The sequence below is a fragment of the Trichinella spiralis genome (genome assembly GCF_000181795.1).
Source record: "Trichinella spiralis strain ISS 195 chromosome Unknown Scfld6441, whole genome shotgun sequence".
NCBI classification, from domain to species: domain Eukaryota; kingdom Metazoa; phylum Nematoda; class Enoplea; order Trichinellida; family Trichinellidae; genus Trichinella; species Trichinella spiralis.
In genome coordinates, this window is record NW_003533380.1 from 1 (window position 1) to 1318 (window position 1318).

Here is a 1318-nt window from a genome sequence, read left to right on the forward strand (position 1 = left end):
GGGTGAGCTGGATTATTCAAAGGGCGCCCGATCGTGAATCACCGTCGACTTTCCAAATTAGAGCTGCCATTTCTTTTCGGCCCCTTTGATCCCGCGATGGTCATTTGGGCGTGGCTCGTCCATTTGGCGGCTTCTTCAAAGTACTTTCACGACCCGCAACTGGCGCAATGACGTAAACAGCCATTGTCTGGCGCGCAACGGTCATCCGTAACCGCCACAGGGGTCTCTTTGACCCCTGTCCGGGGCTGCCAGACGCCGAGATAACGATCTGGTCAGCGGTGCGCGGGTTATTGTTTTTTCCTCCGTTCCGCGACCGTCGGGGCACCCATGGGGCGCGGGGTGGGGGTCACGCCCGACGGGGGTTCGGCGTCGTTACGGGACGTAACCAATATGTAGTGCGTTCAACATTTATTAATTCTTGATGATCACGTTTACTGTAATACTTAGTTGGTAAATATAGAAATAAAGAGCATTGAGCACAGGCACAACATTTGGCGACGAGTGTGATGTTCATTTGTGCTATCGGCCCTTTTGACTCGACGATACGTCAGTTTCCGGTTAACATTTCGCGGTTTAAGCAGTAACTGATGATGAATTCGGTTCCGGAAGGTGAACGCACAGCGTTTACTTCACCGTCATGGGCAATAAGCATTTTCAACTGTTGGCGAATCATGTCCTACCGAAGGATCCAACCACGATGTTGGTATTTTGACGGATCATTTTCAGCCAGTCACGTTGGAAGTTGTGGAGCGACAGAAGTTCCTCAACTGCAGACGGAATGCTTGTTGACAGTGTCCAATCTTTCGTAGCTGAGCTGAAGCGGTTGTCGTTAAATTGTGCTTTTCCTACCCACTTGTCTTCGGCATTGCCTGATCAATTTATTTTTGGGCTGCCCAGTGACGCCATGAAACGACGGTTATTGGTGCCATCCGAATTGGCTTTTGAAAAAAATAATTCCATCCACCCCACAAATGGAAACCGCTGAACGATAAGGGGGGCCCCTGACGCCCCACAATTTAAAAAAGCCCTGGGGGGTCAACCCCTTGGCCCCCGTAAGTTCAGAACCCAAGGGGGGGTTTTAAAAAAAGATGAAGGAAAAAACAAAATGGCCCCGTCCAAAGGGACGGAAAAAAAAAAATCCTGGGATGTTCCCCGTTTTGGGAAAATGGGACCCCTGAAGTGTCTGGGTTGCACCCCCAACAACGACAGAATGTCCACCGTGGGGGAACTGTTTGGACAAGGGAAAAAAAGGGGGGGATCCCGCGGAAAACAAGGCCCTTTTTTAATATGCCCTCTGGAAATTTTGACCCGGGGAAAG

At 50.4% G+C, this 1318-nt stretch overlaps 1 protein-coding gene across 1 annotated transcript; it reads left to right on the forward strand.

The window, feature by feature from the left end:
- Positions 1–590: 590 nt before the first annotated feature.
- Tsp_16041 (conserved hypothetical protein) lies at positions 591–985 on the forward strand. Its single transcript, XM_003366186.1, has 2 exons — positions 591–703; positions 727–985. Exons 1-2 carry the CDS (start codon positions 591–593, stop codon positions 983–985), a joined length of 372 nt encoding a protein of 123 aa, XP_003366234.1.
- The last annotated feature ends 333 nt before the right edge of the window (positions 986–1318 follow it).

Bases quoted from the DNA above. Each gene is read 5' to 3' on its own strand.
- Tsp_16041 (XM_003366186.1), top strand. From the start codon at position 591: ATGAATTCGGTTCCGGAAGGTGAACGCACAGCGTTTACTTCACCGTCA.